This window comes from Pseudorca crassidens, chromosome 10 (assembly GCF_039906515.1).
Source record: "Pseudorca crassidens isolate mPseCra1 chromosome 10, mPseCra1.hap1, whole genome shotgun sequence".
Taxonomy (NCBI): Eukaryota; Metazoa; Chordata; class Mammalia; order Artiodactyla; family Delphinidae; genus Pseudorca; species Pseudorca crassidens.
Genome location: NC_090305.1, coordinates 20,589,805 through 20,613,857, shown reverse-complemented (window position 1 = coordinate 20,613,857; position 24,053 = coordinate 20,589,805). Strand labels below are relative to the sequence as shown.

Genomic DNA, 24,053 nt, shown 5'->3' with positions numbered 1-24,053 from the left:
TTCTCCAGCCTCCTCCTCTAGGGCTATTTTCCCTCCCTAGACAATGTAATCCGTGCTTAAGTGTCAGTTACCACTTACTAATCATGTGTCCCTGGGTAAGCAAGCAGATCGTTCTGAGCATCAGTCTTCTTATTTTGAAAAAGAGCTAATAGTATCAAATGTATTTTCTGAGGGTTGAGTACAATAATATAGAGAAATATATGTATTGCCTGTGTATTTATTAGGTGCTCACTTTTCTTCATTTACATTTTGCCTTGGGTTTGGGCTCTCAGGTCACAGAATGAGGTGGAAATGGTATGTTGTCAAAGTATTCTTTTAATGTTGTCTTAAAGTGTGTTGTAAACATCTGAGATCTCACAGTGGCTCCAGGTTTCCACATGGTCTGATCTCATTACCTCTCATCCTCATCCATTTCCACCCTCACCTTGCTCCCTGCCCAGTGACACTGGCCTCATAACTCTGGGCTTTGGTACTTATTTCTCCCTCTGCCTGGAGTGTCTGTGCCCCATCCACGTCCTAGCCTTCCCTGAACATGGTACTCCTTCCTTCCTCCCCCCATAACTCTCCTCCATAGCTCTTTTCACTGACATTTACTACCTTTTATTTAATTACTTTTCATTATCTTTGTCTCATCCATTAGAAACTAAAGTCTGTGAAGGCAGGGCTTTGTCTGTTTTATTCACTGTTGTATTCCCAGGACCTAGAATGGTTCATGGTACATAATGGACATTTAACCAATATTTTTCAGATGAATGAATGCAATTCTGGAAGGCTGACTACTGGGTACTACATACTCCCTGTCCTAACAAAGGATTCCTTATGATCAGATCATTAGTATAAAAAACTGAAAAACAACAAATAATTTGGCAAACTCTTATGGGACTTGGACAATCCCTAAGGCCTGGTCTGCATCTTAGGAGCATAGCTAAGGCCTAGCTCTCAAAACTGGGTGATTGGGGCTTCCCTGGTGGCACAGTGGTTGAGAATCTGCCTGCCAATGCAGGGGACATGGGTTCGAGCCCTGGTCTGGGAAGATCCCGCATGCCGCGGAGCAGCTAGGCCCGTGAGCCACAACTACTGAGCCTGCACGTCTGGAGCCTGTGCTCCGCAACAAGAGAGGCTGCGATAGTGAGAGGCCCGCGTACCGCAATGAAGAGTGGCCCCCGCTTGCCACAACTAGAGAAAGCCCTCGCACAGAAATGAAGACCCAACACAACAAAAATTAATTAATTAATAAACTCCTACCCCCAACATCTTTAAAATAAGATTGATTTAAAAGTAAGATTTAACTTTAAAAAAAAAAAAACAACAACAACTGGGTGATTGTCAAGCCCTGTGTAGGCTCAGCTATGCCGTACTCTCACAGTAGAATACATTAGGAATCTGTAGAGATGATGGCCTAAGAGCTGGGAGGCCCAGCTGTCCTGCGTGGAGAAAAATAGAGGCTAGGAGATCAGGAGAGGCCAGAGGGTTTACCACCATTTCTGTAAAATTCATTCTGTTGAGAGAGGCAGCTATGGATACAGAGAAAACGATCAAAATGTGAGCTTTGTTGCAAAGTTCCAAAAAAGAAAACAGGAGTCTAGGTTCTCAGACCAATAATGAAAAATGCCAGTTTGGAAAAGAAACTCACTATAGACAGAAACAATTCCAATTCTAACTTGCCCTGTTCCAATAGGTGCTTGTGGTTGTGCCTTAAGTCTTCTCTGGTTCGTTCTGTTTTATGAGGACCCAAAGGACCACCCGTGTATAAGCAAAAGTGAGAAGGAATACATCACGTCCGCCCTCGCCCAGCAGGTAGAACACGCATGCTCCACTTTGGTATCTCCCAGATTCTGTGCCAAATAAAATGTGTTCCATCTTGTCCTAATGTGCTAACGATTAATGGGTTCCTTTCCAGGTCAGTTCAAGTGCACCATCTCTGCCCATCAAGGCTGTGCTTAAGTCTCCTCCACTCTGGGTCATTTCCCTCTGTAATTTTGCTTTTTTCTGGGCAAATAGCTTCCTGAGTCTGTATACACCAATGTTTATCAACTCCAAGTTTCATATTAATGTAAAAGAGGTAAGTACACCTTCTGTTCTTCACTTTATGAAGGACTTTGCACCCATTTCCTTTTCTCCCATGACTCTAGTCCTAGCTCTTGCCCACCCCTATACTACTTAGCTGGTGTTCTTTACCTGGAGATGTCACTGTTTCCAATTATTAGGTCAACGTTGCCCAGAATAAAAGGTGTAGACATGATGTCTAGCACTCCCACAACAATACACACTCACCCACATTCCCACAGATTCCCTATCTCCCATTCCCTGTATAATCACCCTTATGTATTCCTTAAGGCTCAACACCATTGTTCCCTGCAGGGTCAGATCCTTTCCTGAAAGTCAGTTGGCCAGGCTCTACCACCCTTTCCAGCTCATACCAATCCTCTCCCCTGGGGAAAGGCAAAGAGTCCTGGGTTGTGAACCCATGACTCACAGCTTGCTCTGAAAGGACCGACACTTTCATTGGTTGTCTGACTTGGAGAATTACTGATGCCTGGAAACTTCTGTTGTATGACGCCATAACCAGAAAAGACTCCTTTAGAAATGGAGTCTGGGCTTGCCATTTTGAGACATTCTATAATGAACTTTCAGTAACCCAGCTTAGTGACCGGTGTAACAGTGAGGTCACCTAAGCTCTCTAAGATTCAATTTTATCTTCCATGAGATCATGGATTTGCTGCAAGGATTAACAGCAGCTGGTCCACAATAAGCACCATATACATGTTTTCAGTTGTTATCATTATCATCTCTATCACTTTCCCCACAGACAGCATTTCCCATTCCCAACATAGTTTTCCTCTCTACCATCTAGGGCTTTCAGGTCCCAACAGAAAACTAGGCAGATTGTGATGACTGTTTCTGACGTCCAAACGATTTTTCTCCTTCCCAGAAGTAACTCTGGGATTGTACGTTGATGGTTTCCTATATGACAATACAAACTTTAGATACTGAATTTCAGTGTAGGGCTTATCCTGTTTCTCATACTCACTCACAATAACATTCCTTCCTCAGAATGGGCTGCTGTCTTCCCTCCCCCATTTGTTTGCCTGGATTTTTGCTATCCTAGCAGGTCATATGGCAGACGTCTTCCTGTCCAGGAATATTCTCAGCCTACTCACCATCCGGAAACTCTTCACCTTGCTAGGTAAGAAGCCAGGACATTCAAGCACTTTGGGGCATTTCACCCCCATCTTTGGGATACACCTGACTGTTGTCTGAATCACTCCCCAGGACTTCTCCTGCCCGCCCTCTTCAGCCTGTGCCTGCTTTACCTGAGTTCCAGCTTCCATGGCACTATGATTTTCCTGATACTTGCTAATGCAACAGGAAGCTTTTGTATGGGTGGAATATTAATAAATGTCTTGGATATTGCTCCCAGGTAGGGTTTTAAAAATCTCTTTCTTTCTTGTATCCAAGTTCTCAAAGTTTTAAGATTTCAAGTATTTTGGAACTGGTGGTCAGCAGGCCAAAAGTTCTGAAGAAGCATCTATATAGGTCAGACATATAACTTAAATAATATTTATATACCAAATGATATATGCAAATGTATGCAACTCTCACATGTGTATGAAGAAGTATAGTCCAGTGATCAGGAGAACAGATTCTAGAGTCAGACTATTGGGTTTCATGACCATTTTCCTCAAGCCAATTACTTACTTTCTCAACACCTGTTTCTCATCTATAAAATGGGAGTAATAAGAAAATGCTTACCTCATAAAGTTATCCTCACAAGAGGATTAAACAAGTTAATACAGTCAAGTACATAGAATAGTGCCTGGAACATAGCAAACATGTATAAGGGTTAACTGATCCATTAAAATTATTATACCATGCTTATATATTATTACTCATGAAGAAAAGCCATCAGTTAGTAATATTTATTTTGTAACTAAGAAAACTGAGTTTCAGATACTTAACGTTCACCCTAAGATCTCATCACTGGCTTGGATATTAGCTAGAACTTTAATCAAGATCTCTGTGACAAAGAACTTTTCCTCTTTTTACTATGTTATGCCTTTTTTTAGATATAATAAGTGTGACTAATGGAAGCAGTTCTGTCATTTGCACAACTCCAGGGGACACTCTTCACATTGTACTTTATGGGGCTAGCAGTCTCTGGAGAACATAGATCCAATATGAACAGAATTATTTGAAGTTTTGTAAAGCAGTAGCCTGAGGTAGAGAGGCAAAAAGAAACCAAGAATAATCTACTTTGTCACAGTTCTGTAAAGAATCTTGCCCATCAGATCTACACTAGGTGAAGGCCAGAGTAATGAAGACATGTATCCATTTGATTTATTGAGTTCTGAGACCCTCCTTAAAAATGCCTGCAGGTATTCTGATTACTTGGAATTATATAAAGACATAAACAGATTATTTGATATAGAATACACAATGCCACCTGAGCCATATGCACTCTGAAAAACAGGTAAATTAAGAATGTATACACAAATAGATAAAGGAAATTATAAATAGCTACCATTTATTGAGTATTTTTTATGTGCCTGTTATGCCCCAGTGTGAGATAATAGTGTCCACATAGTGTGGGTAAGGAAACAAAAGACCAGGGAAATGAATGTATATAAAGTCACATGATTAGTAATAAGTAGAGGGAAGGTTCATACCTAGAATGTCTGCCTCCAGAGCCGTCTAGATGTAGTCAATGCCTCACTAGTGTTATTTACCAGTACCTGGTCACTAAGATGGAAAATATCTCAGCCAGCAATGGCTTGGATAACATAGAACTTGACCTGAGTTGCATCATTCTAATGGGCCCAAATACCATATTAGTCAGGTAATTTTGTACCATCAGAGAAGATATACTAATAGACAATTTGGGAATATTCTTAGTCTCTTAAGCTAATTCATCCTCAATATTTAGGGCATATGTGCATTATGTCACAAACATATTAATTTATAATGCTTAAACTTTTTTTTTAACATCTTTATTGGGGTATAATTGCTTTACAATGGTGTGTTAGTTTCTGCTTTATAACAAAGTGAATCAGTTATACATATACATATGTTCCCATATGTCTTCCCTCTTGCATCTCCCTCCCTCCCACCCTCCCTATCGCACCCCTCCAGGCTGTCACAAAGCACCGAGCCAATATCCCTGTGCCATGCGGCTGCTTCCAACTAGCTATCTACCTTACTACATTTGTTAGTGTGTATATGTCCATGACTCTCTCTCGCCCTGTCACAGCTCACCCTTCCCCCTCCCCATATCCTCAAGTCTGTTCTCCAGTAGGTCTGCGTCTATATTCCTGTCTTACCCCTAGGTTCTTCATAACATTTTTTTTTCTTAAATTCCATATATATGTGTTAGCATACGGTATTTGTCTTTTTCTTTCTGACTTACTTCACTCTGTATGACAGACTCTAGGTCTATCCACCTCATTACATATAGCTCAATTTCGTTTCTTTTTATGGCTGAGTAATATTCCATTGTATATATGTGCCACATCTTCTTTATCCATTCATCCGATGATGGGCACTTAGGTTGTTTCCGTCTCTGGGCTATTGTAAATAGAGCTGCAATGAACATTTTGGTACATGACTCTTTTTGAATTTTGGTTTTCTCAGGGTATATGCCCAGTAGTGGGATTGCTGGGTCATATGGTAGTTTTAGTTGTAGTTTTTTAAGGAACCTTCATACTGTTCTCCATAGTGGCTGAATCAATTCACATTCCCACCAGCAGTGCAAGAGTGTTCCCTTTTCTCCACACCCTCTCCAGCATTTATTGTTTCTAGATTTTTTGATGATGGCCATTCTGACTGGTGTGAGATGATATCTCATTGTAGTTTTGATTTGCATTTCTCTAATGATTAATGATGTTGAGCATTCTTTCATGTGTTTGTTGGCAGTCTGTATATCTTCTGTGGAGAAATGTCTATTTAGGTCTTCTGCCCATTTTTGGATTGGGTTGTTTTTTTGTTATTGAGCTGCATGAGCTGCTTGTAAAATTTGGAGATTAATCCTTTGTCAGTTGCTTCATTTGCAAATATTTTCTCCCATTCTGAGGGTCTTTTGGTCTTGTTTATGGTTTCCTTTGCTGTGCAAAAGCTTTGAAGTTTCATTAGGTCCCATTTGTTTATTTTTGTTTTTATTTCCATTACTCTAGGAGGTGGGTCAGAAAGGATCTTGCTGTGATTTATGTCATAGAGTGTTCTGCCTATGTTTTCCTCTAAGAGTTTGATAGTTTCTGGCCTTACATTTAGGTCTTTAATCCACCTTGAGCTTATTTTTGTGTATGGTGTTAGGGAGTGACCTAATCTCATACTTTTACATGTACCTGTCCAGTTTTCCCAGCACCACTTATTGAAGAGGCTGTCCTTTCTCCACTGTACATTCCTGCTACCTTTATCAAAGATAAGGTGTCCATATGTGCGTGGGTTTATCTCTGGGCTTTCTATCCTGTTCCATTGATCTATCTTTCTGTTTTTGTGCCAGTACCATACTGTCTTGATTATTGTAGCTTTGTAGTATAGTCTGAAGTCAGGGAGCCTGATTCCTCCAGCTCCTTTTTTCGTTCTCAAGATTGCTTTGGCTATTCGGGGTCTTTTGTGTTTCCATACAAATTGAGAAATTTTTTGTTCTAGTTCTGTGAAAAATGCCAGTGGTAGTTTGATAGGGATTGCATTGAATCTATAGATTGCTTTGGGTAGTAGAGTCATTTTCACAATGTTGATTCTTCCAATCCAAGAACATGGTATATCTCTCCAACTATTTGTATCATCTTTAATTTCTTTCATCAGTGTCTTATAATTTTCTGCATACAGGTCTTTTGTCTCCTTAGGTAGGTTTATTCCTAGATATTTTATTCTTTTTGTTGCAATAGTAAATGGGAGTGTTTTTTTGATTTCACTTTCAGATTTTTCATCATTAGTATATAGGAATGCCAGAGATTTCTGTGCATTAATTTTGTATCCTGCTACTTTACCAAATTCATTGATTAGCTCTAGTAGTTTTCTGGTAGCAACTTTAGGATTCTCTATGTATAGTATCATGTCATCTGCAAACAGTGACAGCTTTACTTCTTCTTTTCCAATTTGAATTCCTTTTATTTCCTTTTCTTCTCTGATTGCTGTGGCTAAAACTTCCAAAACTATGTTGAATAACAGTGGTGAGAGTGGGCAACCTTGTCTTGTTCCTGATCTTAGTGGAAATGCTTTCAGTTTTTCACCATTGAGCACGATGTTGGCTGTGGGTTTGTCATATATGGCCTTTATTATGTTGACGAAAGTTCCCTCTATGCCTACTTTCTGCAGGGTTTTTATCATAAATGGGTGTTGAATTTTGTCAAAAGCTTTCTCTGCATCTATTGAGATGATCATATGGTTTTTCTCCTTTAATTTGTTAATATGGTTTATCACATTGATAGATTTGCGTATATTGAAGAATCCTTACATTCCTGGAATAAACCCCACTTGATCATGGTGTATGATCCTTTTAATGTGCTGTTGGATTCTGTTTGCTAGTATTTTGTTGAGGATTTTTGCATCTATGTTCATCAGTGATATTGGCCTGTAGTTTTCTTTCTTTGTGACATCCTTGTCTGGTTTTGGTATCAAGGTGATGGTGGCCTCGTAGAAGGAATTTGGGAGTGTTCCTCCCTCTGCTATATTTTGGAAGAGTTTGAGAAGGATCAGTGTTAGCTCTTCTTAAATGTTTGATAGAATTCTCCTGTGAAGCCATCTGGTCCTGGGCTTTTGTTTGTTGGAAGACTTTTAATCACAGTTTCAATTTCAGTGCTTGTGATTGGTCTGTTCATATTTTCTATTTCTTCCTGATTCAGTCTTGGCAGGTTGTGCATTTCTAAGAATTTGTCCATTTCTTCCAGATTGTCCATTTTATTGGCATAGAGTTGCTTGTAGTAATCTCTCATGATCTCTTTTATTTCTGCAGTGTCAGTTGTTACTTCTCCTTTTTCATTTCTAATTCTATTGATTTGAGTCTTCTCCCTTTTTTTCTTGATGAGTCTGGCTAGTGGTTTATCTATTTTGTTTATCTTCTCAAAGAACCAGCTTTTAGTTTTATTGATCTTTGCTATTGTTTCCTTCATTTCTTTTTCATTTATTTCTGATCTGATTTTTATGATTTCTTTCCTTCTGCTAGCTTTGGGGTATTTTTGTTCTTCTTTCTCTAATTGCTTGAGGTGCAAGGTTAGGTTGTTTATTCTAGATGTTTCCTGCTTCTTAAGGTGGGCTTGTATTGCTATAAACTTCCCCCTTAGAACTGCTTTTGCTGCATCCCATAGGTTTTGGGTCGTTGTGTCTCCATTGTCATTTGTTTCTAGGTATTTTTTTATTTCCTCTTTGATTTCTTCAGTGATCACTTCATTATTAAGTAGTGTATTGTTTAGCCTTCACGTGTTTATATTTTTTACAGATCTTTTCCTGTAATTGATATCTAGTCTCATGGCATTGTGATCAGAAAAGATACTTGATACAATTTCAATTTTCTTAAATTTACCAAGGCTTGATTTGTGACCCAAGATATGATCTATCCTGGAGAATGTTCCATGAGCACTTGAGAAAAATGTGTATTCTGTTGTTTTTGGCTGGAGTGTCCTATAAATATCAATTAAGTCCATCTTGTTTAATGTATCATTTAAAGCTTGTGTTTCCTTATTTATTTTCATTTTGGATGATCTGTCCATGGGTGAAAGTGGGGTGTTAAAGTCCCCTACTATGAATGTGTTACTGTCGATTTCCCCTTTTATGGCTGTTAGTATTTGCCTTATGTATTGAGGTGCTCCTGTGTTGGGTGCATAAATATTTACAATTGTTATGTCTTCTTCTTGGATCGATCCCTTGATCATTATGTAGTGTCCTTCTTTGTCTCTTTTAATAGTCCTTATTTTAAAGTCTATTTTGTCTGATATGAGAATTGCTACTCCAGCTTTCTTTTGGTTTCCTTTTGCATGGAATATCTTTTTCCATCCCCTTACTTTCAGTCTGTATGTGTCTCTAGGTCTGAAGTGGGTCTCTTGTAGACAGCATATATAGGGTCTTGTTTTTGTATCCATTCAGCCAATCTGTGTCTTTTGGTGGGAGCATTTAGTCCATTTACATTTACGGTAATTATCGATATGTATGTTCCTATTCCCATTTTCTAAATTGTTTTGGGTTCGTTATTATAGGTCTTTTCCTTCTCTTGTGTTTCTTATCTAGAGAAGTTCCTTTAGCATTTGCTGCAAAGCTGGTTTGGTGGTGCTGAACTCTCTCAGCTTTTGCTTGTCTGTAAAGGTTTTAATTTCTCCTTCAAATCTGAATGAGATCCTTGGTGGGTAGAGTAGTCTTTGTTGCAGGTTTTTCTCCTTCATCACTTTCAGTATGTCCTGCCACTCCCTTCTGGCTTGTAGGGTTTCTGCTGAGAGATCAGCTGTTAACCTTATGGGGATTCCCTTGTGTGTTATTTGTTGTTTTTCCCTTGCTGCTTTTAATATGCTTTCTTTGTATTTAATTTTGGACAGTTTGATTAATATGTGTCTTGGCGTATTTCTCCTTGTATTTATCCTGTATGGGACTCTCTGTGCTTCCTGAACTTGATTAACTATTTCCCCATATTAGGGAAGTTTTCAACTATAATCTCTTCAAATATTTTCTCAGTCCCTTTCTTTTTCTCTTCTTCTTCTGGAACCCCTATAATTCGAATGTTGGTGCGTTTAATGTTGTCCCAGAGGTCTCTGAGACTGTCCTCAGTTCTTTTCATTCTCTTTCCTTTATTCTTCTCTGCAGTAGTTATTTCCACTATTTTATCTTCCAGGTCACTTATCCATTCTTCTGCCTCAGTTATTCTGCTATTGATCCCATCTAGAGTACTTTTAATTTCATTTATTGTGTTGTTCATCGTTGCTTGTTTTATCTTTATTTCTTCTAGGTCCTTGTTAACTGTTTCTTGCATTTTGTCCATTCTATTTCCAAGATTTCGGATCATCCTTACTATCATTATTCTGAATTCTTTTTCAGGTAGACTGCCTATTTCCTCTTCATTTGTTAGGTCTGGTGCATTTTTATCTTGCTCCTTTATCTGATGTGTGTTTTTCTGTCTTCTCATTTTGCTTATCTTACTGTGTTTGGGGTCTCCTTTTTGCAGACTGCAGGTTCGTAGTTCCCGTTGTTTTTGGTGTCTGTCTCCAGTGACTAAGGTTGGTTCAGTGGGTTGTGTAGGCTTCCTGGTGGAGGGGACTAGTGCCCGTGTTGTGGTGGATGAGGCTGGATCTTGTCTCTCTAGTGGGCAGGTCCACATCTGGTGGTGTGTTTTGGGGTGTCTGTGGACTTATTATGATTTTAGGCAGCCTCTCTGCTAATGGGTGGGGTTGTGTTCCTGTTTTGCTAGTTGTTTGGCATAGGTTGTCCAGCACTGTAGCTTGCTGGTCGTTGCGTGAAGCTGGGTGCTGGTGTTAAGATGGAGGTCTCTGGGAGATTTTCGCCGTTTGATATTATGTGGAGCCTGGAGGTCTCTTGTTGACCAGTGTCCTGAAGTTGGCTCTCCTACCTCAGAGGCAGAGCCCTGACTCCTGGCTGGAGCACCAAGAGCCTTTCATCCACACGGCTCAGAATAAAAGGAAGAAAAAGTAGAGAGAATTAGTAGAAGTATGAGGAAAGAAAGAAGGAAAGGAGGGAAGGAAGGAAGGAAGAAAGAAAGAAAGAAGCAAAGAAGGAAAGAAGGCAAGAAGGAAAGAAAGGAGGGAGGGAGGGAGGAAGGAAGGAAGGAAGGAGGGAAAGAAGGATAAAAGAAAGAAAGAAGATACAGTAAAAATAAAATAAAGTATAATAAAGTTACTGAGTTAAAAAATACTTATTTAGGAAAAAAAAGGGACGGATAGAACCTTAGGACAAATGTTGGAAGCAAAGCTATACAGACAAAATCTTACACAGAAGCATACACATACACCCTCACAAAAAGAGGTAAAGGGGGAAAAATCATAAATCTTGCTCTCAGAGACCACCTCCTCAAGTTGGGATGATTCGTTGTCTAAAGGAGGGAAGGAAGGAAGGAAGGAAGGAAGGAAAGAAAGAAAGAAAGGAAGGAAGGAAGGAAGGAAGGAAAGTATAATAAAGTTATTAAAATTAAAATTAATTATTAAGAAAAAGAATTTTAAAAAAAACATGGGCGGATAGAACCCTAGGACAAATGGTGGAAGCAAGACTATACAGACAAGATCTCACACAGAAGCATACACAACCACATTCAAAAAGAGGAAAAGGGAAAAAAATCATAGATCTTGCTCCTAAAGTCCACCTCCTCAATTTGGGATCATTCCTTGTCTATTGACGTATTCCACAGATGCAGGGTATATCAAGTTGATTGTGGAGCTTTAATCCGCTGCTTCTGAGGCTGCTGGGAGAGATTTCCCTTTCTCTTCTTTGTTCTCACAGCTCACAGGGGCTCAGCTTTGGATTTGGCCCTGCCTCTGCGTGTAGGTCGCTGGAGGGCGTCTGTTTTTTGCTCAGACAGGACGGGGTTAAAGGAGCCGCTGATTCGGGGCCTCTGGCTCACTCAGGCCGGTGGGAGGGAGGGGCACGGAGTGCGGGGCGGGCCTGCGGCGGCAGAGGCCGGCGTGACGTTGCACCAGCCTGAGGCCCGCCGTGCGTTCTCCCGGGGAAGTTGTCCCTGGATCCCGGGAACCTGGCAGTGGCGGGCTGCACAGGCTCCGCGGAAGAGGGGTGTGGAGAGTGACCTGTGCTCGCACACAGGCCCCTTGGTGGCGGCAGCAGCAGCCTTAGCCGTCTCCCACCCGTCTCTAGGGTCCGTGCTTTTAGCCGCGGCTCGCGCCCATCTCTGGAGCTCCTTTAAGCAGCGCTCTTAATCCCCTCTCCTCGCGCACCAGGAAACAAAGAGGTAAGAAAAAGTCTCTTGCCTCTTTGGCAGGTGCAGACTTTCCCCAGGACTCCCTCCCGGCTAGCGGTGGCGCACTAACCCCTTCAGGCTATGTTCACGCCGCCAACCCCAGGCCTCTCCCTGCGCTCTGTCCGAAACCGAAACCCAAGCCTCAGCTCGCAGCCCCGCCCGCCCCGGCGGGTGAGCAGACAGGCCTCTCGGGCTGGTGAGTGCCGGTCGGCACCGATCCTCTGTGCGGGAATCTCCCCGCTTTGTCCTCCGCACCCCTGTGGCTGCGCTCTCCTCTGCGGCTCCGAAGCTCCCCCCTCCGCCTCCCGCAGTCTCCGCCCGCGAAGGGGCTTCCTAGTGTGTGGAAACTTTTCCTCCTTCACAGCTCCCTCCCACTGGTGCAGGTGCCGTCCCTATTCTTTTGTCTCTGTTTTTTCTTTTTTTCTTTTGCCCTACCCAGGTACGTGGGGAGTTTCTTGCCTTTTGGGAGGTCTGAGATCTTCTGCCAGCCTTCAGTAGGTGTTCTGTAGGAGTTGTTCCACGTGTAGATGTATTTGTGGTGTATGTGTGGGGAGGAAGGTGATCTCCGCGTCTTACTCTTCCGCCATCTTCAAGGTTCCCTATAATGCTTAAACTTTTTAATGGTTGGGAATAAAACTTATTCCTAATATTCCTAACCATATACTTCCCTTGCCTATTAAAAAGAGTCCCCTTAGAGGATAAATTACTCAACTGTCCTTTTAGGGAAATTTGGTCTTTGCTAGAACTGAGGAATAGGGCAAGTGATTATATTTTTTTAGCATAACGAAGGCGTCAAGGAAGAAGAGGAGGCACAGGTGTGGTTCTGTGAGAATATTGTTTGGGAAATGAAATTGAGTGAGACAGAGAAAACCTGGGAATGTAGTGACCATCTCTCTGGTGGGTAGCATGAGTAGAAAAGCACAGAGGATTCTAAAGATGCTGTGTGATGCATTAAGCAGGCACTGTCATCCCCTTGACATTCTTAAAGGGAGGCTCCAAACTTTTTTTAATTGCTTTTAATTATTTTTGACTGATGGATGGGTCATGCACCCTTGAATTTCCCCCCATGTGGGACTGAAGTATAGTTCAGGTATCTGAATCTTATTTAGGTTTTACTAAATCATTATTACACCAAAATATAAAATCAATTAAATTGAAAGTCAACTTCAGCAGCTATTTACCCTTCCAAAATGCTTTTACCATGGGTTATTGCAGCTGAAGAATAAACAATTTTAGAGCTAATAGCTTTCCAGGAAACTGTCCGGCATTAAAATAATCTCAAGGTTGTTTTCATTCCCCATATCAAATACCTATTGTTTGGGGTTTGGGTGGCATGAGGTATGGAGCACATAAAGCTCTCACCTTGCTACTCTCAGATTAGTGAACTGCTCCATACTGTGGATGTGTAATGATTTTCAGAGTAATTGTCCTGGCACTCAGGACTCTTGACACTGGGGATTTTGTTTATATCTCTAATAATGGAATGAAAGCACCTCTTTCAGTAAAAATAGGTTAAATCCTTTCCCACCACCACAGCACGCCAAAGACTTCTGAATCTGAAAAGAGAGCATAGTCATTAAAGGTGCTATAGTTACTGAATATATAATAGGATAAATAAAAAGAAAGCCACGCCTAGACTTGTTATTGCAAAACTGTGAAAAAAGAGAGAACTCTTAAAAACAGCTGTATACAAAAGACACATTACTTTCAAAGGAGCAATAGTAATACTGACAACTGTCTTCTCAACAGAAACTATGAAAGCTAGAAGCCAATTCCTAACATGTTACAAAAAAAAAAAAAAATCATTGTTAACCTAGAAGTCTTTGTCCAGCAAACACTTCCTTCAAGAATTAAGGTAGGGGCTCCCCTAGTGGCACAGTGGTTAAGAATCCGCCTGCCAATGCAGGGGACACGGGTTCAAGCCCTGGGCTGGGATGATCCCACATGCCGTGGAGCAACTAGGCCCGTGATCCACAACTACTGAGCTTGCGCGTCTGGAGCCTGTGCTCCACAACAAGAGAGGCCGCGATAGTGAGAGGCCCGCGCACCGTGATGAAGAGTGGCACCCGCTCGCCGCAACTAGAGAAAGCCCTCGCACAGAAACGAAGACCCAACACAGCCATAAATAAATAAATAAATAAATTTATTTAAAAAAAAAGAAGGTAATATAAAAACATTTTTCAGACAAACTGGGAATTCATCAGCAACAGACCTCCAGTGAAAGAATTATTAAATGGGAATTCTTCAGGCAGAAGTAAAATAATCACAGATGAAACAGAGGTATAGAAACGAAGAGAGATGGAGAGGAAAAATATTAGAGTAAATCCAGTAATTACTGAATTCACAAAACAAAAACAATAATACCCTATAGGGTATAAAATATATAAATTAAAATGCATAACAATAAATAGCACATAAGATGAGAGGGTATAAGTGAATTGAAGTGTCCCAAGGTGCTTTCATTAATGGGAATTTTTTTTTTTACTTTTTTTTTTAAAGTTTTTTTTTTTTTTATAATAGTGTTTATTTATTTTTACTTGTGGACAGTTTGCTTTATTTATTTATTTATGGCTGTGTTGGGTCTTCGTTTCCGTGCGAGGGCTTTCTCTAGTTGTGGCAAGCGGGGGCCACTCTTCATCGCGGTGCGCGGGCCTCTCACTATCGCGGCCTCTCTTGTTGCGGAGCACAGGCTCCAGACGCGCAGGCTCAGCAATTGTGGTTCACGGGCCCAGTTGCTCCGCGGCATGCGGGATCCTCCCAGACCAGGGCTTGAACCCGTGTCCCCTGCATTGGCAGGCAGATTCTCAACCACTGCGCCACCAGGGAAGCCCTAATGGGAATTTTTTAACATTAATTTATATTAGAGCATAATAAGTTGAGGATACATGTTTTACTCTCTAAGGTAACTACTGAGGGATAATAAAAGTGTAAAGGGAATGATATTTAAAAAAACAATTAATGAAAAAGAAATCAAGTGAAATTATAAAGGAAGATAGGATAGAAGGGAAAAAAATAGAATGATGATCATTTTAAGTCAAATGTGTCAGAAAAACATGAAATATAAAAGAACCAATTCTTCCAAATTTTAAGTTAACCTTGATTGAAATAAAAGCAAAAACAAAATTAAAGTAGATTAAAAGTAAAATAAAGGAAACTAGATCAGCCAATGTAGATTTTAAGACAAGATACATTACTAGAGATAAAGAAGGATATTTTATAATTATGTTAATCCACTAGAAGATATTTCTATGCATCTAACATTTTACAACCATAAAGCAAAATTTGAGAAAACTCGTAAACCTCCTCATGGGATTGAGCAGCTTGTGTATGACTGATATTCTGGCTGGGAAAAACTGGAGAAGTCCAGATAAAATACCATGAGTATTCACTAAAAGGTATCAGACAGCAGCAGAAGCCAGTGGGACCAAAGACATCAGAGGCTAGCACCTCTGAGAGGTGAGCTGACAATCCCCACCATTTTTTCCTTGGGGCTACTTGCCAATTCAGGAGATTGGCAAAAGGCTGCTAATCCAGCTTTGGCCCTGGTAGAAGCCTGCAGCTCTGGACGTAGAAATTAGCCAAGCATTTGTCAGTTGCACAGGGCTAGAGTGGCAAAATTGGAAATTAAGGGAACTTAAACACAAAGTCAGTTTCTCTCCTTGAGATGTTTTTTGAATTCTGAAGTTTAATAGGGTAAGGGGCAAAAAAAAGTCTAAGCTAAAAATCAATAAGAAACATGGCAGAATTTCCCATACCATCTGTGCTAAGGAGACAAGCTGTACCACGGCCTGGTGGGACCCAGCTGAGTATGCCAAGCTCTCTATTTAACACCATGGAGGGCTATATTCAAGGAACGGGGGGTACCAGAGGTAAACTGAGTCTTATCAAAATTGAAGCCTAGCCTCATCTCATTTCATTCCCTACTTAGGTTAGAGTGTTCGATTTCCTCCCCTCCAAATCTATCTATTAGAGAAAAGAGTAAATCTTTTCTGGCAAAATACAATATATTCTAAAGTCTATAGCTTCTTTATTTAGTGTCCATCATTAAATAAAAATTACTAGGCATGCCAAGGGACAGGGCCATTTGATTAATAACCATAAAATGCCATTAGAAATAGTCATACAAATGATACAGATATTAAAGTTATCAGGTAAGGGCCTCCCTGGTGGTGCAGTGGTTAAGAATCTGCCTTCCAATGTAGGGGACACAGGTTCGATCCCTGGTCCAGGGAGATCCCACACACTGTGGAGCAACTAAGCCTGTGTGCCACAACTACTGAGCCCACATGCCAAAACTACTGAAGCCCACGAGCCTAGAACCCATGCTCTGCAACAAGAGAAGCCACCGCAATGAGAAGCTCCCACTTGCTGCAACTAGAGAAAGCCTGCACACAGCAGTGAAGACCCAATGCAGCCAAAAATAAGTAAATTAAAAAAAAGAAACTCTCAGATCTTTATTAAAAATAAATAACTAAATAAAAATAAAGTTATCAGGCAAAATGAATTTCAAAATATCTATGAAAGCTGAAGAAAATAGATGAAAAGATAAACAATTGACCAGCACTGGAATCTATAAAAACAATCAAATGGAAATTCTAGAACTGAAAAATAAAATGTCTGAAATTAAGATCTTCATAGATAGGTTTAAAAACAGATTAGCCACAAGAGAATATAGATTGGTAAACTGGAAAACATTAAGAAAATCCAAATTGAAACATATAGAGAAAAGAATAGAAAATAAAGAAATAAGCAGAAATGTGGAATTAAGTGAAAAGGCTAACAAATCTGTACTTAAGTCTCAGAAGGAAAAAACAGATAAAATGTGACGTAAGCAGTATTTTAACAGAAAACAGCCCCAAATAGCTCAAAAGTAATAAAAGACCATAAGCCACACATGCACAAAGCTCTGCAAATTTAAATCATGACACAATGTAAATTTGTATATATATATAATATATATATAGTAAGAATGCTGAAAGTCAAAGACAAAAGTCTTAAAAGGAACTAGAGAGAAAAGACATGCTACTTTCAAGTAGCAAGAATAAGCCTGACATCTGACTTTTCAACAGAAACTATGAAAGCCAGAAGATAATGAAATGAGTTCTATAAAATGCTGAAACATAAATGCCAACCTAGAATTTTATGCCTAGTGAAAATATTCTTCAAAAATGAAAACAGGGCTTCCCTGGTGGCGCAGTGGTTGAGAGTCTGCCTGCCGATGCATGGGACACGGGTTGGTGCCCCGGTCCGGGAAGATCCCACATGCCGCAGAGCGACTGGGTCCGTGAGCCATGGCCGCTGAGCCTGCGTGTCCGGAGCCTGTGCTCCACAACGGGAGAGACCGCGACAGTGAGAGGCCCGTGTACAGCAAAAAAAAAAAAAAAAAAAGCAAAATAAAAATGTTTTCAGACAGGCAAACAGAGAAATTTTCATCAGCAGATTTTCACTAAAAGAAATATTAAAAGCGATTTTTCAGTCAGAAAGAAATTATCCCTGATGAAACCTGAAAATGCAAGACAGACTGAGGAGCAACAGGGGGGTAAATATGAGTGTAATTAGGAGACCATTGATCTTTAAAACAACAGAGTATCTTATGAGTTGAAATGCATATAGAAATAAAATACACTAAAGAATGAAAATACAGGATGAACTAATGCAAAGAACTAAAAATTCTAATATTCTGGCATTATGAAAATAGTAAAAGTATAATTCATAATAAACTTAAGTAAAGTGCATGTTATATCTTCAGTGCTGAAAAGAATAGTGAAATGTCATAGAAGGAAAAATGAAATGAAAATGGATTAATCTAAAAGAAAAAAGTGCAATGAGAAAAAGGATAGGTCAAATAGAAAATAAATAGCAGATAATCACAAATACATCAGTAATTATATTAAATTAATATGGATGAAATACTCCAAGTAAGTATCAAGATTTTCAAGCTCAATAAAAAAGGAGATGCAGCTCTATGCTGCAAATAAAAGACAAATTAAACATGAGGATACAGAAAGGATGAAATAAAAGGATGGGTAAAGACATGCCAAACAAATATTAACCCAAAGAAACCTGGAATAACTATGTTAATATCAAATAAAATAGACTTTAATTCATGAAACATTACTAGAAATAATGATATTTCATAATGGTAAAGAGAAAAATATAGAATTCTACTTCTTTTGGAACCCAATCATACAGCTTTAATTTATACTCATCATGAATTGAGCAAACTCAAAGAACTAGACAGATTTACAATGAAAGAAGAGACTTTCACATACTTGTTTCAATAGCTTATACCAAAAAAGAGGTAGACAAAAAAGATATGGATGATTAAACAACAACAATGAACAGAGTTGACCTAATTGACATATGTAGAACACTGCACTCAATAAGGAGAGAATTCACATTCTTTTCAGTTGCCCATGGGACATTTTTCCTGAAATTAACAATATGCTGGATCATAAAGCAAGCTGCAATTCATTTTAAATGACTAAAATCATTCAGAATACATTCTTTAATCACTGTGAAATTAAGGTTGCTATCAAAAGCAAAAGATAAGTAACTCCCATTGCTTTGAAACTAATGTTTAGGTCAAAGAAGAAATCGCATTTGAAATTAGAAAATAGTTTAAATTACAATGAAATATGACATATCAAAGCATGTGGGATGCATTTAACATCCTGCCCAGAGAAATGTATAGCTTTAAACATATATACTGAAAGACAATTAAGTCTTAATATCAATAATCATGTTTGTATCTCAGGTATTATGGGTAGGGAAAAAAAGCAGCAAATTAAACCCAAAGAAAGTAGAAGGAAAGAAATTATGAAGAGTAGGACAAAAAAATGATATGTAAAGCCAACAATATCAAAAGTTGCTTCTTTGAAAATTAATAAAATTAGTGAAATAAAGATTGATCAAGAAAAAGGAAAACATTATCAATATAAGCAATGAAAATGGCTGCATTGTAATAACTCTTAGCACATAATAAAGAAAATAACAATATTATAAACAAGTTCATACCAATAAATCTGACAATTTAGATGAAATTGAAAAGTTCCACAACACATAGAGTCATAAAATTGTAAGTATTTTTTGTGGTGGAAGGTGATTATGAAGGCAAAAGTAACAAGGGCTCCCAAAGGCATAAGTGACCCTATTACCACTGAAAACTCAGGAGTTCTATTGCTAAAATGAAAAAGGAAACAATGAATACTGGAAATAAGTGATGGTTTCTGCCCCAATCTGCACCTGTGGCTGCTCATAACCATAAATCTTCTTCACACATTAAAAGACACTTTCCATCTCCCCCAAAAAAGAGCCAACTCAAATTTCCACCATGTGACTGCATACAGCTCCACAATCCAAGGACTCTAGGTCCAGATGTGATGCTTCTCTGACCCAGGACCCATAAACTAATAAACTATACACTCCCTCCCATATTCAACAGGTAAAGGCAGAGTAAGAATGGAAAAGACCCAAGGAAATAAAATAAGAGACAGAGCAAAACAAACAAAAAGCCCTCACTCTCATAAAAGGCAAGAATTGAAAACAGAGAACATTTTATGGTGAAATCTGTTGGGCAGGAAAGGCACAGACTCCCTGTCCTGGAGTGAACTAATTTCTTGATTAGACACGTGTTCTGTTCTGCAAGAGGCATTTCCTTGTTCTTTATGGCTGGTGGATTTGAGCCCTACTTTATCTATCATTCTCTGTGGCTTCCCTGCTTTTGTAGCTCCACTTTCTGCTGAAGTTGGTTTTGGCGCTTAGGAATGGCCAATCACAGTTGCTTGTAAAGAAGTTTCTGGTTTCCTTGCCTGAATAATGGGAGCAATCATAGCGGCCAGTAGTTCTGGGACTGTGAGAATAGGTCAGGTGAACAGAGCCCTTCAATTTTGTATTAATCCCAAACCTGTTCCTATTACCAACACACATCACCTTTGGAATTTCTCAACTGTATTTATAGATTTCCTAACTCTGCTGGCTTTTACTCTAATATGGCCTCATTTTCTCAATATATTAATATTCTTTACTGCTAAAGCCAACCTTTCTGGCTCTGCAGTGCAACCAGAAAGTTACTTATATCCATATACTTTTTCAGACATTTTTAATGGAATTTGAATAGTGGAAATGGGAAATTTAGGAAGTTAACAGTTATCTCTCTTAAATCTCATTTCATTAGGTTTTTCCTGCAGCACTTGTATTACTTTACATCTGTGTATTTTCATTCATTTTTATATAGATATTATGGATTTCTTAAAGGATTTACAAATGTAATTGGACTAACAGGAGGACTAGTTGCTTCCACTGTGACTGGAGTGATCCTTAGTCAGGTAAGGAACACCCAGACATGGGTAGTTATTTTTCTCATATTAACTGTACAGAAAAAGAAAGTGTAAGGCATAAAAAAGTTGCAGAGGAGACAACAGCAAGAGGTGAGTTATGAGTTTTTGTGTCATATTAAACTTGGCATTCCCTCCAAACTTACAGAGGATACAAGTTCTTTCTTGCTATATGTCAATTAGTTGTGCTGGTAACTCTTTAATCATTGGTTATTGAAACAGAAGTGGACCTCTGTGATTTTTAACAATTAATGTGTGCCTTTATCAAAACAGGTAGTTGACTGGGTGAATGGTAATATAAGTAAGAAGTTATAGTTTTGTCAGGGAAGGAATGAAAAATCAGGAACAAATACAATTTTAGAATGACCAAAAGAAACAATTCTATGAAGGCTGGCTTCTGTTCCTATGGACGAGGTTACCTGAAATTCTCCTCTTAAAAATACTTAAAATGCCTTATGTGGTGCTGAAGGAAAATAACTGCTAGTCTAGAATTCTACAATCCATCAAAAAAAATCCATCATAAAAAATGAAGTTTAAATTCATCCATTTTCAAACAGAAACAGAATTCATCAGAAGTAGGCTAGCACTGAGAAAAAAAGCTAGTTTTTTAGGGAGAAATAAAATTAACCCAGATGGTAGATTGGAGATACAAAAAGGAAAAGAGGCAACAGAAATGATCAATACATGGATGATTCTACAGGAATATTGTATAAATTGATACTATTATGTAAAAAACCCCAGTTCTCAAAGCTGGTTACCGAGTGGAGGCAAAACCACTATCATCACCCAGGTGATAACTGGAAACACGTGCACGTTCCTCAACCATCACATTTATTCTGACTTTTCTTCTTAAGCCACAGATAATTTACCTGCTAACCATTAATACTAAGTTTCTTTATTATTTGTTACATTAGTTCATCTTTGACCAGGATTTATTGATCTGTTACGATGACTCTGTTCTCATACACCTGAACATGCTTTCTCCAACACACTATATTGCAAATGGCTGTACAATCTTTGCCAACACATTTTCATGAATTCTGTGGTCCCAGAGTCTAATAATATATATTCAAAAAATTTTAAATGCCTTATAATGCATGCCTGATCTTGAGAAAAAAAAAATAAGGGAAAATTTCAGAGATTGAACATGAAGGAAGAGCTTGATTCCAGAGAGGTAAATGACCATCAAAGCCACTGGCTGCCTTGGAGAAATTGCCCATCCTGGGTGTTATAATGGACACCCAGTTATAATGGACAAACAGAGCATAAGAGATAATATCCCAAAACCACTCATAAAAGAAGAGTCAGAATGAAAATGCTGATATATATCTGTAACCGCTAAGGACTACAACCTCACACCACTACTACCATGTAGCTCATATATAAACTTGGAGGAAAGTTTTGGAGGAAAATCTCCAAGCTGAGAGGTAGCAGTGTTCAGGCAAATACTCCAATTGCTCCTTGTCCCACAACTTTGGCCAAGGAGAGACAATTTGTACTCACCATGGCCAAATTTCCCATAGAGAGGAGCCTCCCGACCATCATGTGCTAGGACTTATGGTATCAGAAAGGCTAGAAACATCACTATAACCATGGAAGCTCCCTGATCAGAGAGGCAGCCTTATTAAAAAAGAACTCCAGGAGACCAGGGTGTGTTTTCTCCCCCTGAGCATGGAGCCCACTCAGCCTGTTCTTCTAATGAACTCATTCAGACCTGCTGAGCTGACTTACCCCAAAGGTGGCAGGAAACATGGCCCCAGAACTGTCCGAAGTTGTCTCTGCCTAGTGAGGAAACTTATCTACTTCAGCCTCAGCTACAAAGGGAGAGGAAAAGCTGAATAAAGACTCTTCTGAACGTTTGAAACAATAAACCAATCTTCACAATGGTTTGAGGCCCTAATTCAAATTCTATTGTGTCCAAATGCCATAAGCCAAGAATTGAATTTCTAGTAGTCCACAGATGCCTAGGAAATGTAAATAATTTTTTTTTTCTGGAGAAAGTCTAAATTCATACTCCAGAATTTCCTTATGCATAAAGTTTTGGTGAATATGCTTGAGGAAATAATGTGTTATGTGAGAGATGAATAAAAACCACCGAATCAGATCCTCAGAGATATTGGACATATATGTATATATTTAAAGAAGTAAAAGAGAGGATTGAAAATATAAATAAAATATAAATAAGAAAAAATATATAAATATAAACTTAAGAAACATAAGTTTAGGGCTTCCCTGGTGGGGCAGTGGTTAAGAATCTGCCTGCCAATGTAGGGGACGCGGGTTCGAGCCCTAGTCTGGGAAGATCCCACGTGCCACGGAGCAACTAGGCCCATGAGCCACAACTACTGAGCCTGCGCATCTGGAGCTTGTGCTCTGCAGCAAGAGAGGCCACGGCAGTGAGAGGCCCACACACCACGATGAAGAGTGACCCCCTCTCACCGCAACTAGTGAAAGCCCTTGCACAGAAACAAAGACCCAACACAGCCAAAAATAAATAAATAAATAAATAGCGTTCCCTTTAAAAAAAGAAAAAAAGAAAGAAATATAAGTTTAGACAAAGAACTAAATCTAACCTCTGGCATTTAAAAATATAAAAATTAAAAATTCAGATTAAGTACAGCTAATAAGAGAATTAGTGAGGCTTCTGCCTCCATTAATGGGAGGGTTAGTAATTTGGACCAATTCTCTTAAGAAAGACAATTTAAAAGCCTGAAAAAATGTATAAACCTACATGCACAACAATTTTACTCCTTCCATAAGGGAGTCAACAGACATCCAAAGTCCCACCTAGTTAGGGCATCAAGTTCAAAGTGCAGAATGTATCACCCTTTACTGGGGGATAATGCATAATGGCCCTCTATATCAGGAATTATGTGCTCCATCATGCTGTATACAATGGTAGCATAGCAATCCAACAGCTGCGATAAATACTTCCTTTCAGAAAAGGAGGATTGGAAAGGAAACAGCAATCATTTGTCCTTAGTAATGCTGACACACTGCTAGGCAGACATTTTGAGAGTCACATCCTGATGAATGTTTGAATGTTCTTCAATCAGGCTCTGAAACAGATGAAGGTAGGGACTGGAGGGTCTTTGGAGTGGTCTCTCTTGATTAGTGTGTTTGGCATAGAGGAAGGTGAGTGAATCCAATGTTTGTGGAGCAGAGGGCAGGCTGGAAAGTAACTATTGCAGATACAATGATTTTTTGGTTCTCCTCTTAGGCATTTCCCCACTTCCTTGAAGTTAGATATATTTATATAACTTATTTTGGCCAATGACACATGAGAGAATGTGATATGCATTCATTCTGAAGAGAAGCACTGAGAACTAAGAGGCCACTCTCTTGGATATAGCAACTGGCAACAATCAGAATGTCAACTGCAACTCCGTTGACCAGGATCCAGGAATGAAGAGATGTGGAGCATAACCTCCAGCCAACTTGCTATGGACATTTAGTTTAAACAAAAACCAAATCTCTGCCATTAAAAGCCACTAGGAATTGCGGGGGGTGGGGGGCAGTGGGTATTGGTTACTGTAGTATAACCTACTCTATATTGACTGGTCAGGAGGATCTATCCTCCTGACCACATGAATCACCACATGAATGAATCACTTTAAGAAAAAAATTATAGAAAATACAACATATGTGGACTCAGTGAGAAGGCCCAACATACATTTAACTAGAGTTCCAGAAAACAGAATAGGGCAGAAGTTAAATTTGAAGAGAAAATGATTGTTTTCTAATTTTTCAGAAATATAGCAATTCACATCTTTAAGAAGTCCATTAATGACAAGTAGGATAAACCCACAGTTGCA

General features: G+C 39.2%; 1 protein-coding gene across 3 annotated transcripts in view; it reads left to right on the top strand.

Moving 5' to 3' along the window:
• SLC17A1 (solute carrier family 17 member 1) overlaps window positions 1-24,053 on the top strand; it is an 85,614-nt gene that overhangs the window by 38,406 nt on the left and 23,155 nt on the right. For 2 of the 3 annotated variants that reach the window (XM_067755791.1, XM_067755792.1), the window contains exons 7-11: window positions 1,679-1,797; window positions 1,901-2,062; window positions 3,055-3,187; window positions 3,274-3,421; window positions 20,139-20,229. In XM_067755791.1, coding sequence (XP_067611892.1) covers window positions 1,679-1,797; window positions 1,901-2,062; window positions 3,055-3,187; window positions 3,274-3,421; window positions 20,139-20,229 — 653 coding nt within the window. The remainder of the gene's footprint in view (window positions 1-1,678; window positions 1,798-1,900; window positions 2,063-3,054; window positions 3,188-3,273; window positions 3,422-20,138; window positions 20,230-24,053) is intronic. The other variant, XM_067755793.1, reaches the window with a different exon arrangement.